Raw genomic sequence first — 12472 nt, forward strand, 5'->3', positions numbered from 1 at the left:
CCGGGGGGCCACGTGATCTGCGCGTCACGTGACGGGACCGCGGCGCCCTCTTCCGCTCTCCAGGTTCTGAGACCTCCTCCGGTCCGGGTCTACTTCCGCCTTCCGTCCGCTTTCTTCTTCCGCTCCCCGGCTCACCTCCCGCGGCGTTTCTTCCTCCTCGCCCCGCCCCGCCCCGCCCTCGGCGCCGCCTGCGTCCCCGGAAGGGCTCCGGCGCTCGGGGCCCAGACCTTGTTCGCCGAGGCGCCCAATAAAGTTTCCTCATTCAAAAAAAAATAAAAAATAAGCAGGTTCCTTAAAGCCGCACGCTCCTCCTCGCGGCGTGGCGCACGGCACCGCACCGCACGGCACCGCACCGCGGCGGCGCGTGGGGCCCGCGCGACCCGAGCGTTGGCGCCGGACGCGATGGCGGAGCTCCCGGACTTTCTCTCGGCCCGGGACGTGGGGTTCGTCTCGCTTTTCTCTTGGCCACTTTTGCGGGGAGCCAGTCCTGGCTGTGGGGACTGGAAGGCGGCGAGCGGCGCCCGCCCCATCCGAGGTGGCGAGTCCCGGTCCCTGCGTGGGGGGGGGGGGCGGCCCCGCGACCCGCCGGCGCGCGGGCGGCGCCCATCGCGGTCCGCGGGTCTCACTGGGTTCCGGCGGCGCCCGGGGGGGGGGGGGGGTCTGGGAATTGGAAACTTGGCTGCTGTGGAGACGAGCCCCCTTCCCGGCGCGCGGATCGGATTAAATCCAGCATCTCCCAGGTGGTAAAGAGGACGACGAGTAGTTGTTGCTAGGCTCCCGGAAGATGCCTGGGACGCGAACCCCCGGTGTCAGCGTAGCCTCCTCTCTCCTGTACGGTAGTGAGAGTCAGCAGAAGTAGTTAACACCACACAGGACGAGGACACGGTATTGACACCAAAGTTACCCCACAACTCCAGACCGTCCACTCGGGGAGTGTGCCATCGGAGCTAAGTTGTGCACCGGGCTCCACCCGTGAAGGAGGAAGGAGGCTGGGGACCGGGGGAGAGGACCGTGATTTGGGACTTCAAAGGGTACGACGTTTTGGCCGCAGTCCATAGTTATTTATAGCTTCCGTTTGCATAAGTTGAAGCAGCCAAGTTGGTATTCGAAATCGGCCCTTCGGAATACTGCAGGGAACATGTAGAAGAAAGTGGCCCTCCTTGGACAGGAAGTAAACTGAAGCCTGAGTGGTGGTAATGTCTCCTAAGTAAAAAGCTGGTTCTGGTAAAGAAAAAGGGCAGAATGGGAAAGATGGGAACCTTTAAACAGACTTGGGAGAAAGTGATCCCCCCCCCCCCCCAGGCCACCCAGACTACTTAGTTTGCAACGAACACCTTAAGGAAGTTCTCCAATGTTACCTCCTGTTGTGGTAGACACAACTGATTTACCCTTTGGTTTCATGAAAGGAAATTTTAAGTTAAATAAGATGTTCCAGAAACCAAAAGCTGGCCAACCTTCTTGTATCAAAGCTACTAAGCAATGTAATTTGTATGTGGTTCTTTCCTAGATCATTTGCATATCTTACAATTAAAGACAGAATACCACAGATCTTAACCAAGGCTATTGATACATTGCACCGACATAAAAATGAATTTTTTGAGGAACATGGAGAGGTAAGAATTATGTTTAATTTTGTTAATTCCTCAGAATAATAGTGCTGAAGGTTTCAGCTCTCGTGTACAATATAAAAGTTGGTACATGAGCCAAATGTTTATGTGGCTTTAATGTACTATGTTCAGTTATAATCATGATTGTCAATAGCAAAACAGCCATCTGCAGTTCTTTTTGTGTTTTTTTTTTGGCCAGTCCTGGGGCTTGGTCTCAGGGCCTGAGCACTGTCCCTGGTTTCTTCTTGCTCAAGGATAGCACTCTGCCACTTGAGCCACAGCGCCACTTCTGGCCATTTTCTGTATATGTGGTGCTGGGGAATCGAACCCAGGGCCGCATGTATACGAGGCAAGCACTCTTGCCACTAGGCCATATCCCCAGCCCCTCATCTGCAGTTCTAAACAGAGTTATGCTCTAACAATCTAGTCTGTCAGTTATTTAGACCTCATACCATCGTTTCTAACAGACAAGTGACTAGTTGACTTTTTTTTTTTTTTTGGTTGTGGGCTTGAACTCTGGGCCTGGTGCTGTCCCTGAGTTCCTTAGTTCAAGGCTAGTGCTCTACCACTTTGAACCACAGCACCACTTCTGGTATTCTGGTGCTTAACTGGAGAGAAGAGTCTCATGGTATTTCCTGCCCTGCCTGGCTTTGAACCTCAATCATCAGATCTCAGCCTCCTGAATAGTTAGGATTACCAGTGTGAGCCACTGGCACCCCAGTGCCTTTCTTAGAACAGCTTTTGTGGTTTCAAACACAGTTGAATTACAATATTTATACTACTAATTTGAAGTCTGGTGGCCCAGAAGTTCAGACTACTATGTGGAGCTCAAAGTAAAGGCAGCATGATTGGCTGACACATTTGTAATTGGTGAAGTAAAACATTCATTAGTGTTTAGAGCAAAGAAAGACTTGAAATTTACCTTATTTAGGTGCAGTTCTACTTAATTTAATTAATGAAGGAAATTCTAAATTACTAAGTTATTGGTGATAGAGGCCTTGAAAAGTTCAAGTCCAATAGGAATCAGTGTTTGTATGTGGAGGGGTATGCCATTGTACACATGTGCCAGTACTAGGGCTTGAACTCAGATCCTGGGTACTCTCAGCTTTTTTTGCTCAACACTGGCGTTCTACCACTTGAGCAACACCTCCACTTTTCTTGCTGGTTAACTAGACTCGCAGATTTGTCTGCCCCTTGAACCTCAATCCTCAGATCTCACCCTTCTGAGTAGCTAGGATTGCAGTCAGCTTCCCTTGCCCCACCTTTTGTTTTTTTTTATTTTTTTTTTATTTTAGCAGTCCTGGGATTTGAACTCAGGGGCTTGTCCTGGGACAAGTTCTACCAGTTGACACTTCCAGATTCCAAGTTGCAATAGAAATCTTTGGATTGCCAGGCTCCAGTGACTCACACCTGTAATTCTAGCTACTCAGGAAACTGAGATCTGAGGATCATGGTTCAAAGCCACCCAGGGCAGGAAAGTCCACAAGACTCTTATCTCCAATAAACTACTCAGAAAAAGCCAGAAGTGGTTTTGTGGCTCAAAATGGCAGAGTGCTAGCCTTGAGCACAGAGAAGCTCAGGGACACAGACCAGGCCCTGAGTTCAAGCCCCAGGACTGGCCAAAAAAAAATTAAAATCTTTGGATTATATAATAGAGTGAAAGATCATGTATACACCATATATTTTCTTGAAAAAGTTCACAGCCAGGATTTAGAGAAATGTTTGGTGGTGTTTTGTTGCCAAATTGAAATGAAACAAGGCAGTGCTCAGGCAATGTGATATATAACGTTGCGTTTCTTTCTAAACGAATTCTAGCACAATATAGAATCTCCTATTATTTTCTTTTCTTTTTTTCTTTTTTTTTTTTTTGTGCCATTGCTTGAATTCAGGGAATGGACACTGTCCCTGGCTTCTTTTTTGTTCAAGGCTAGCACTCTGCCACTTAAGCCACAGCGCCACTTCTGGCCTTTTCTGTATATGTGGTGCTGAGGAACTGAACCCAGGGCTTCATGTATGCAAAGCAAGCACTCTACCATTAGGTCATGTTCCCATCCCTATTATTTTCTTTTTTGACATAGAGCCTCACTGTGTAGCTCAGCCTGTCTTGGAACTCAGGATCCTCTGAGAGCTAGGATTATAGGTGTGCAGCACCTCTTCTAGCTGCTTATTGTTCTTTATTGCTGAGCCCTAGTTTGCCTTGGACACTGGCTTTTCTGCTGATATGTTCTCCCAGTGTTGATCACATCAATATGATTTTGTTTTGATAGTAGCACATGTTCACACTCAAATATCAATTAGCCAAATGTGGGTTGGTTGGCCAAGGTTTTGGCTCTATATTACTACAGTTTGGTAATTTATTTATTTTTGACTGGAGTATATTGCTACTTGGGCTGTGTGCTCATAAACGTCAGAGGACCTTGGTGACTAAGAGAAAGAAATCTATTGTCCCCTTAGCCCTATTTTGTTTCACTCTTCTGCGCTTAGGCCAAGACCTAGGAAAATGGAAGCATAAGTAAAGTCTGTTTAGCCCTCTGTCTTCTCCTCATATAGAGCTCTCTTTTTCTGTGACCTCTCTCCTCGGGCCCATGTGCTTTCCAAGCTCCCTGAACCCCCAGCTACATCAAGACCACACTTGTTCTCAAACCTGGGATGCTACAGTTTTCTGCCCTCCCATCTCAGTAGTCAAAGGCCCAGATCCTTGGATAACTGCTTGGTCAGATATGAGACCTTTGGAGATGGGGCCCGGCGTCAACCATCCCTGTCTGGCCCAAGGCACAGTGTCCAGTGCACATGGGGTTCAGTAAATGTTTAGCGATACACTGGCATCCACACAAATATTAGTTCTTAGGAACTCTTTAATCCAGACGGGCCTCAAATTTACAATACCTCTGCCTCAGCCTGCAACTGGTAGGACTATAGGCATGTCCCACCCTACCTCTTTTAAGAAAAGGGTGCTTACTACCCTACGAAAATCTCAGTTGGAGTTTATTGCTAAATGGAAGTTGAAGTGAAAGGATTTAGGGTAGAGAACCGGAAGAGGGGGAGTTCCTCTTAAGTTCCCCAAAGTTTTAATTTTTATAAACTCTTCTATTTCTGAACTTCAGCTTTTCCTTCTAACAGCAAAATAGATAATAGATTCTACTAGTGAAAACAAAAAAGGATAGAGCTTTGGGGTATGGAGATTGAGAAATGTTTCTATTGAAACATAGTAGGAGCCAAATTCCTTGAATATCAACGTGGTTACAATCTTATAAAAATACTCAGCTGGGCTTGGAAATTATTTCCTATGTTTTGTGTTATGGGTATCTTATTAGACTTCAATATTGATATTGTTTGTTTTTAAAGACAGGGTCTTGTTGAAAAGCCCAGGCTAGCCCAGGTTGTAGCCCAGGTTGGCCTTGATCTCAAGATCATGCTGCCTCAGCCTCCCCAGTGCTAGGATTATAGGCTTGTACTTTATTTGTGAGTTTTTCTCTCTCTCTCTCTCTCTCTCTCTCTCTCTCTCTCTCTCTCTCTCTCTCTCTCTCTGTGTGTGTGTGTGTGTGTGTGTGTGTGTGTGTGTGTGTGTACCGAGGCTTGAACTCAGGGCTTCTCACTCTTGATTAGATTTTTCTGCTCCTGGCTGACTCTCACTGGAGTCATACCTTCAATTCCAGCTTCAATTGCTGGTTAATTGGAGATAGAGTCTCACAGATTTGTCTACCTGGGCTAGCTCCAAACCACCATCCTCAAATATCAATCTCTGAGTAACTAGGATTAGAGATGGGAGCCACCTATGCCTTGCCACAAATGCCTCCCCTCCCTTCCTCTTCTCTCCCCTTTCTCCTCCTTTCCATCCCTTCCCTTTCCTCTCCCCAAAATGATAAAGACCAGCACTTAGAAAAAAGAAAACAGGGAAGAAAGGGCATGTTACTGAGAGATCTGTGTGTTTTCACTGAAAATGTCTATAAGGGTTTATGGCAAACAAATGCAGGTTTGTAATATGGCATTTCTTTTATCCTTCCTAAATTTAGGTTAGGTCTATAACAATATATTATCCCAGAGGAATATGCACACAAACACAATCCTTTGCTTTGTTTTTCATTGTCATAGGTTGGCATGGAAGCGGAAAAGAAAGCCATTTCTCTTCTTTCTAAGTTACGGAATGAACTGCAGACAGATAAGCCCATCATCCCCTTGGTTTACAGTTGGGCCGATACTGACATGTGGAATCAGTACCTGAAGTATCAGGAAAGCCTTCTGAGTGGAAGTGATGGGAAACCAAGTTGGTTTCAGTCACCATGGTTGTATGTAGAATGCTACATGTATCGCAGAATTCATGAAGCCATTATCCAGAGGTAAATGCTTCTTCACCAGATAGCAAAGGTTTAGATCACGTGTTTTGGTTTGTGTGTGTGTGTGTGTGTGTGTGTGTGTGTGTCACTTGTGAGGCTTAAATTCAGGGCCCAGATGCAGCACCTGGGCTATGAGTTGAGGTCAAGGCTGGTGTGGGCTTTTCAGCAAGAACCCTGTCTTAAAAAAAAAAGCAAAATCGGGGGTGGTAATGTGGCCTAGCGGTAGAGCGCTTGCCTAGCATGCTTGAAGCCCTGGGTTCCATTCCTCAGCACCACATATACAGAAAATGGCCAGAGGTGGCGCTGTGGCTCAAGTGGCAGAGTGCTAGCCTTGAGCAAAAAGGAAGCCAGGGACAGTGCTCAGGCACTGAGTTTAAGCCCCAGGACTGGCAAAAAAAGAAAACTCAGTATTTAAGCCTAATAAGATACACATAGTCTCATGGAGTTTTCTGTCCAGGCTGGCTTTGAATCATGAGCCTCAGATCCCAGCCTCCTGAGTAGTTAGGATGACAGGCATAGAATCCTATGCCCAGCCACTTAGACTCTTTTGAAGTTGTAAAAGGGTAGGTGTGAACAGAAACAAGTGGAAGCTTGAATCCATTTGAGTTCAGCAAATACTAATAGCACTGTTGGACTTTTCTACCAGTGCTATTAAGTTAATAAGATTCTTGGCAGTTGTCATCCACAGGCCTGCAGTAGATATCAGGTGGCCCGTAGAGTATGAATTTATTTAGGACTCTTAGGAAGGATTCACTTCTAGAGCAAGACAGAATCTGTTGTTTTAAATGGATATGTTGACCCATCGTAGGCTGGAGTGAAGCCTATCATTAATCTTCAGGAGCTGAGTACTACTCAGAAACCTTTCTCAGCGACATTTCACGACCCTAGGCTGGTCTTTTACTTCCTTCTCAAAATTAACCACAGGATATGCAAATGAAAGCATGGCTGTGTTTCAGTAAAATTTCATTGATAGACACAAAAAATTTGAAATTTTATGTGTCACAAAACACTTTTTCTTTTACTTTGTAGCTGTTCAGAAATGGAAAAACCATCCTTAGTCTGTAGGGCCTTCAAAACCCAGTGGAGATCCTGACTGGGTCCCAGCGCTTGGCTGCTCCCTGAACTTGACCCCTGCTCCCTTGAGAGACTGACTCATTTCAGCACTGCTGTCCTTGCCAACAATTCCTTTGAGTCCTCTGGAATTTCTTTAGAGTTAGTTTATAAGCCTCAAAAAGAAATAAGACAAAACAGACCAACAAACAAAAACCAAATTGGTTTTGCTATTTTTGAGTCATTACTCATTTTATATCCCCCCAAAAAGTTTTTATTCGGTGTGATGATGTATTTTATTGCACTGAAATTTCTCTGAGTTGACTTTTGGCTGTTTTTAAAAGTGAACTATGAAGATGTGTAGTGACAGGACATTTTGATAATGTGCCACAGGTGCTGAGGAAAATTCCAAAGGGGAAATTGCAAAAGTGCTTTGGGCAATGGCAGCATCCTTGGAATAAAAAAAAACAAATAAATAAAAAGCCCCCGGTGACGGGGCCCAGAGGAGGCTCCTACATGTGCGGCGTAGATGCTGGTATGTGGTGCCACAAAGTCAGCCCCATCACATCCGCTAAGGTGGTCATTATCCAAACATGCGGCTCATGAAACTGGTGATCTAATTTAGAACATCAGGTATCAGAAGGTCATCCTAGTCAGTTCTGCAAAGGCTATTTTAATAGTATTTATGGTCTCTTATTTTTTCTCTCATCTCTTGAAGATGTAGTCAAAGCACAAACCTCATCCTTACTAAAAATTAGCCTGCGAATAGAATTTGACCCCCAAAAAGTCAATACAAAAATAATAAAACTTAGTCATTCTGCTAAAATTTAAAAGGGTAGAAGTCTGACTTAGATCAAGTATTCAGTCTGTTTCCATAATTCTCTGCATGGGACTCCTTGGCAGTTACTGTCTTGTATTCAGATGTTCTGTTTACATCCATATATTTGCCAGGATTCCTGTCACGTAGATATTTATTGAACTAAAGCAGTTATCTTAATTTTTTTTTTTTTTTGGGGCCAGTCCTGGGCCTTGGACTCAGGGCCTGAGCACTGTGCCTGGCTTCTTTTTTGCTCAAGGCTAGCACTCTGCCACTTGAGCCACAGCGCCGCTTCTGGCCGTTTTCTGTATATGTGGTGCTGGGGAATCGAACCTAGGGCCTCGGGTATCCGAGGCAGGCACTCTTGCCACTAGGCTATATCCCCAGCCCCTATCTTAATTTTTTTTAAAGCTTTCTCCTTTTAGATTCTCCTGGAATCTCTGCTGGATAATTAAAGACATGGTCACCATAATTAGTTACTACTTCTCATAAAATGTCTAACTTGGGAGCCTTTGACAGTCTATGGAAATGAGCTTGGGGAGTTATTTTTGTGTAATTTGATAACTGAGATGAGATGGTATTCTCTTTCCTCTTAAAGAGTGGCAGTACTGAACGTAAAAGGAAGGGAAGGAGGAGGGAAGAGAAGGAGGGACGAAGTAAGTGACAGGAGGATTTTTATAAATGTCCACCTATGCCTTTCTCCTACTTTAGCCCACCGATTGATGACTTTGATGTGTTTAGAGAATCCAAAGACCAAAACTTCTTCGAGTCCCAGGAGTCTGCCATCACTTTATGTACTCACTTGCAACAGCTGACAAGCTCTATGGAAGACCTGGATAAAAATCAGCTGAAAAATGAATTTTTTAAACTTCTACAGGTAAAGATCAGATCATCTGAATGTTTTTAAATGCTAGTAAATACTGGTTTACACTACTGACTTACAGATTCGTGGTGTATGCATTACATTCGTAGTTTTTTTGTTTTGTTTTGTTTTTTGCCAGTCCTGGGCCTTGGACTCAGGGCCTGAGCACTGTCCCTGAGCCACAGCGCCCCTTCTGGCCGTTTTCCATATATGTGGTGCTGGGGAATCAAACCAAGAGCTTCATGTGTAGGAGGCAAGCACTCTTGCCACTAGGCCATATTCCCAGCCCCATCATTCGTAGTTTTTTAATACTAGTTTCTCAAATTTATTTTTATGTTGCCCCTCTCTGAACATGGCAGCTCTTTATACCTAGCTAGCCCATTCTTTCAGGAATAGTGTTTGAATATATGTTTGTCCTGTAACTGAAATACATTGTGAAAAGAAAGAACCAGGGGTTGGAGTTGTGGCTCAGTTGGTGGAGCACTAGCCTGTGAGCAAAAGCATCAGGTACTGAGTTTAAGTCCCGGTCTCAGACTGAAGAAAGAAAGAATGAGTGCCGGCATGTCTTCTTTCATTGTACTTGGCAAGCTCCCCCACACTCTGCACCCACAGAAATGCGAGAAACACACTCACCTGTGGAAGTGCAAAGAATTGACAGGGAGACACGAAGGGCAGTGAAAGTGAGACTTGGGTGAGTCTTTAATGGTTAGTGGCGCTCTCATGGTCCCGGGCATGGCGGGCAGGCATGCCCAGAGCAGTTGCAAGCAGTGTTTTATTCTCTTAGCGCACAGGCCCTCCCCAGCCCTCGCTGGCTGCCTGCTCTGGGATGCACAATCTTCTTGGATGTTGCCTAAGCTTCACTTTTTTTTTTTTTTAATAACGTACCTTTCTGTTTCCCTTCCCAGTTTAAGCTGTGATTTCCTTACAGTGTTATTGTCTTTATTTTCCCTTGTGGGTTGTCCTCTCCCTGACCTCCTTTTTGCTTAGAGACTTCCAGGTGTGCAGACTTTCCGGTTGCCACCATGAACTCAGGGTCTGGTCAGATATCTAGCTTTGACGACAGACCTTCAATAATTATCTCTTACATAACAAAGGTCAGCGTTGCTTTCTCTTGTTGCCCACTGAGAACTAAAGCTTAGCATCCCAAGGGAAGCTTGAAAATGTGGTTTGGAGGAAAATCGATTTCTTTTTCTACCACACAGACATTTGTAAACAAACTGTCAAACATTTCTGTGGATATAGAATGTCGGAAAAAACAGTCCAACTCTTGTTATGGAACTGTGAGGGAATACAGACAGTTAAGTAATGGTATAATTGCAAAGTAGAAGGTGGTATGAAGGAGATGTACAGGAGACCAGCAGAGAACGTGATTCTTCAGCAGACCTCAGGGAAGTGTGGTCTTGGACATTATTAGTGTGTGTGTGTGTGTGTGTGTGTGTGTGTGTGTGTGTGTGTGTCCGTCCTGGGGCTTGAATGCAGGGCCTGGGAACTGTCCCTACGCTTTTTAGCTGAAGGCCAGGTGTGTGTGTGTGTGTGTGTGTGTGTGTGTGTGTGTGTGTGTGTCCCTACGCTTTTTAGCTGAAGGCCAGGTGTGTGTGTGTGTGTGTGTGTGTGTGTGTGTGTGTGTGTGTGTGTGTGTGTGTGTCCTGGGGCTTGAATGCAGGGCCTGGGAACTGTCCCTACGCTTTTTAGCTGAAGGCCAGTGCTCTTCCACTTGAGGCACAGCTCCCCTTCTGGCTTTTTGGTGGTTAACTGGAGATAGGAGTTTCCTAAACTTTCCTGCTCAGGCTGACAGACCTCAGCTGCCTGAGTAGCTAGGATTGCAGATTCGAGCCACCCGCTAACCTACCTATTTTTTGTTGGTTATATGAAAGAAGGATGACTTTCTGTATTTTTCTTTTTCAGATTTCACTCTGGGGAAATAAGTGTGACTTGTCTCTATCTGGGGGAGAAAGCAGTTCTCAGAAGACCGACATACTGGCTTCTTTGGAAGACTTGAAAGCTTTCATCTTAGTAAATGATTTGGAGCATCTCTGGTCATTGCTTAGTAAATTCAGAGAAAGAAGAGCAGAAACACCCGTAGTTAGAGTAGATTTTGTTCTAGATAATTCTGGGTTTGAACTTATTACAGACTTGGTATTAGCCGACTTCTTGTTGTCCTCTGAATTGGCTACTGAGATCCATTTTCATGGAAAAATGATTCCATGGTTTGTTTCCGATACGACTCTACGTGACTTTACCTGGGTGTTGGAACAAGTGAAACGCAGTAATCACAAGCACATGGCCAAGTGTGGGGTTGACTGGGAAAAGCATGTGCAAGTGGGAAGATGGGTTTACCAGGATCACGTGTTTTGGACTCTGCCTCATGCCTACTGTGCCATGTCCCAGGTCGCCCCTGACTTACATGCCGAACTCCAGAAGGCACGCTTGATTCTATTCAAGGGCGACTTGAATTATAGGAAGCTGGCAGGTGACAGGAAATGGGAGTTTACTGTTCCATTCCACGAGGCTCTGAACGGCTTCCATCCCGCACCTCTGTGCAGCATAAGAACGCTCAAGGCGGAGGTTCAGGTGGGTCTGCCGCCTGGGCTCGCGGAGCAGCTGACGGCTTCCGACCCCGGCTGGCTGACCACTGGCAAGTACGGCATATTCCAGTTTGATGGGCCAGTTTGACTCCGAGCAGGAGCACCAGCTGTGTAGAAAGGTCTTTGCTACCGGGCCGGACAGCAGCCCTTGATTACTGGCTGCCCACGGGTGACCACGGCCTCACTGCACCGCTGTGGGAATGGAGGATTTTAAGATACCGGCTGGTATTTCCATTTAATGCTGGACTATCAGACAGTATCACAAGGTAAACCCACAGTTTCCAATGGCTTTAAAAAAAACTTTGATTTGGGCAAAAAGCAAAATATAAGCAAATTATCTTTTATAAGTTAACTTTGCTTGATTTCATTTTCTTAGCATACGGCATGTATTTAATATTCTAGGGACTATGGAATTTAATTTAACCTAATGTTCAGTTCCTAGAACAACAACTACTCAGTGAAAACAGACATTTTAGTGGCTCTTTCTAAAAAGAGGCTTTTTTTTTACAACTGTGATGCTTGAACATGTATGAGTGAAACTTACCTCATAAGTGAATTACAACTCCTGTTATCCTTGAACCACTCATTTCAGTAGCCTGCTTTATTGCATGTGTTTGTATGTTGATTGGCCTGAAAAATGGATGCAAGGAAGCACAAAATTGAACAGTGAAACAAGTAGCATTTGAAGAAGCACATCCTATGTATGGTAGCTGTTATCACCTGAGGTGATTTTTGCCACTAAGCATTTTAAATGAACAAACTTTTAGTTTCAGCTTAAGAAAAATATTTTAGATAGGAAGGGTTCTTATGCATTGAATTTATATACTACCAACAAGAAATTCATTTTTAACACACGTTTTATTGGTCATAACCACAGATAGCAAAAACTAAAAATTCATGTCAGTTTGTTTTGAAACTGAAATTGGAAATGTTTTCTTGCACTGGAATAATAAAATGAGTTGTACTGAAAAGTCTCACTGTTTTTATTTTTCTCCAAAAGGGAAAAACCAAGAGAGGAAAACTAAAAATGGGATTTAATATGATAACAAAATTCATAATGGCTGGCCACTGGTGGCTATTGCCTATAATCCGAGCTACTCAGGAGGCTGAGATCTGAGGATCCCAGATCATGGTTAAAAGCCAGCCAGGGCAGGAAAGTCCATGAGATTCTTAGTCTTCAGTTAATCCCTAGAAAACCAGAAGTGAATCTGTGGCTC

General features: G+C 44.8%; 1 protein-coding gene across 1 annotated transcript; it reads left to right on the forward strand.

Annotated features, from left to right (window-relative positions):
* Positions 1–351: 351 nt before the first annotated feature.
* On the forward strand, positions 352–12019 carry Armt1 (acidic residue methyltransferase 1). Its single transcript, XM_048354297.1, has 5 exons — positions 352–443; positions 1508–1613; positions 5700–5944; positions 8520–8685; positions 10576–12019. The coding sequence occupies exons 1-5, from the start codon at positions 403–405 to the stop codon at positions 11341–11343; spliced, it is 1326 nt and encodes a 441-aa protein (XP_048210254.1). The 5' UTR covers positions 352–402; the 3' UTR covers positions 11344–12019.
* The last annotated feature ends 453 nt before the right edge of the window (positions 12020–12472 follow it).

The sequence above is a fragment of the Perognathus longimembris genome, chromosome 9, assembly GCF_023159225.1.
Source record: "Perognathus longimembris pacificus isolate PPM17 chromosome 9, ASM2315922v1, whole genome shotgun sequence".
NCBI classification, from domain to species: domain Eukaryota; kingdom Metazoa; phylum Chordata; class Mammalia; order Rodentia; family Heteromyidae; genus Perognathus; species Perognathus longimembris.

Coding starts and splice junctions, on each gene's coding strand:
- Armt1 (XM_048354297.1), top strand. CDS start 403: ATGGCGGAGCTCCCGGACTTTCTCTCGGCCCGGGACGTGGG. Junction 444..1,507: donor CTCTCGGCCCGGGACGTGGG/GTTCGTCTCGCT, acceptor GTTCTTTCCTAG/ATCATTTGCATATCTTACAA. Junction 1,614..5,699: donor TTTTTGAGGAACATGGAGAG/GTAAGAATTATG, acceptor TCATTGTCATAG/GTTGGCATGGAAGCGGAAAA.